This window comes from Egretta garzetta, unplaced genomic scaffold (genome assembly GCF_000687185.1).
Source record: "Egretta garzetta isolate BGI_Z169 unplaced genomic scaffold, ASM68718v1 scaffold68, whole genome shotgun sequence".
In the NCBI taxonomy this organism is placed as follows: domain Eukaryota; kingdom Metazoa; phylum Chordata; class Aves; order Pelecaniformes; family Ardeidae; genus Egretta; species Egretta garzetta.
In genome coordinates this window covers 5,454,262-5,456,258 of record NW_009260774.1, presented here as the reverse complement: position 1 = coordinate 5,456,258, position 1,997 = coordinate 5,454,262, and the positions used below count along the sequence as shown (strand labels likewise).

The window sequence follows — 1,997 nt, the reverse complement described above, 5'->3', positions numbered from 1 at the left end:
GGAAAGCCCATGTGCAGGCTCGGCGTTACATCTGGGAAGGGGCCTGTGCTAACGCCCGCCGTCCGCCTTCTCCTGGGATGTCCGGCTGCATTCGGCCCGTCCCACACCCCTGGGAGCGGTCCCACGACGCTGGGTCGAGGGGGGACCTGCCCGCGGGCCTTCCTGGGGTCCCCACAGCCCCATCGCTCCTGCCCCTCTCTTACCATCCCATCGGAGCAGCTGGAAGTGGGGCTGGTCGGTTCGGAGCAGCTCTGTCCCGGCAGGTGATAGTAGTTTTCTACCTGTTCCCTCAAGAGCTCCTGGAGGCTCTCGATGTATCTGATGGCGTTTCTCAGGATCTCTACTTTGGGGAGTCTTTGGTTGGGGTTGGCAGTGGTGCATCTCTTCAGGGTCTCGAAAGCCTGGTTGACTTTCTTCAGCCGCCTCCTCTCCCTCATGGTGGCCGCCTTCCGCCGGTCCATTGTGGTGGATTTTCTCTTGCAGGCTTTGCAAGCCCACATGAGGCAGTGGCCGGCCTGGTGGTGGCCGGTGGGAGCTCGGACATGCTCCTCTTCCTCGGAGCAGGCGGGCTCGGGGGGCTCGGGGGCGCCGAAGGGAGGCAGGTCCCTGGGCTCGAAATCCTCGGGGAACTCGCCCTCCGGGGAGGATAGGCAGGAGCTGTCATAGAAGAGCTCGGAGGGGGAGAACTGGCAGCTGTCCATCACCTCCATCCCTGCAGCGGAGGCGTCGGTGTGGGGCGGCCGCCACCGGCTCCCGGCGAGGCGCTCCGCAGCGCGCTGGGGCAATTCCCTCCGTAATTAGCGACCTGAGACGGAGTGTCCTCCGGCTGATGCGGGGGGCCCTTATATATACATGTAAAGGGAGGCTGGTCCGCGGCGGCCAGTCTTTATTAGCATATCTCACCACATCCCCCGCCGGGGGCTGTCTGGGCAAGCCCCCTCCAGTCCCCAGGAGACAATTTGCTCCGCACCGCTCCTTTGGAGAGGGGTGAGCCGGGCACTTCTCTAAGGCACGACCTCCCCAGAGCTGGCTGCGACATCTCCGAAGTTTAAACCAAGCCTGGGAATTCGCAGGTTTGGTATGGAAAGAGAAAAGAGGGGCAGCGGGCGCCCACGAACCGCTGAAATTTCCTACAGAGCTCGTTCCTCGTCCCTGCGGCCCCCATCTCCCATCACACGCTGCAGCGGCAGGGACACCGGCTCTCCCCATGGGGGGATTAACGTAGAGCCCCCCCCATAGCACCTAAGGCGTCTGCTCGCATCTTTATTCCCCACAGCCCGTGGTCCAGGTCTGACCCGAAACCATTTACTCCCCCTCTTTTCAGACCTAGGATTTGTTCATTTATCTCCGGGAGAGCTTTGTCCTGTAACTGAAGCTGTATCACCAACCTTTTGCATTTACAAACTAGAGGAGAAAACCGCACAGCTCCCTGCGGCCAGGAGAGACGAGGAGCGGGGGGCGGGGGGAAGAACCCAGATTTTAGTGCTGTCGGATCGGGTCACAGGGAAAGGGACTCACAAAAGAAAAGCGTACGTGTTTGCTCCCAGCCAAATCCCTTTCCCGTTCTTTCTCCTACTCGTGTGACCGGGTGCTGCTTAGAGACACAACAGCCGAGCGGTGCCTTGGGCTTGCTAATTTTCTGCTTTCAGGCCAACTTGTACCGTTACAGATGCGTCCCAGCTGCCAGTGCAACAAACCCCTCCTGGAAAGTGTAAAATTTCTAACCCCGCAATCCCTAAGTAACTTTACACAAGTCGGGGACAAAAGCTTTGCAGAGCTCCAGCCGCAGCGGTAGCTGAGCGGTGCAAGGGGTCATTAGAGCGGTAATGAAGCCATTTAACAGGCATTCGCTAACGCGCGGGGAATCCTTTGGGTTTTTTGCCATCCAGGTGGCTTTTGTAGTTGAGGCAGATATTCTTGAGAAGGCGCAGGGAAACCTTCCCTACCTGGGAAAAAAAAAAAAAAAATTATGTGAGCCGGGTTAATTCAGGCGGGAG

At 59.0% G+C, this 1,997-nt stretch overlaps 1 protein-coding gene across 1 annotated transcript in view; it reads right to left on the bottom strand.

The window, feature by feature from the left end:
• MYF5 (myogenic factor 5) overlaps positions 1-710 on the bottom strand; it is a 5,667-nt gene extending 4,957 nt beyond the window's left edge. The window contains exon 1 of the mRNA XM_009646325.2: positions 30-710. Within this exon, the coding sequence (XP_009644620.1) occupies positions 30-710 (681 nt within the window). The remainder of the gene's footprint in view (positions 1-29) is intronic.
• Positions 711-1,997: the final 1,287 nt, after the last annotated feature.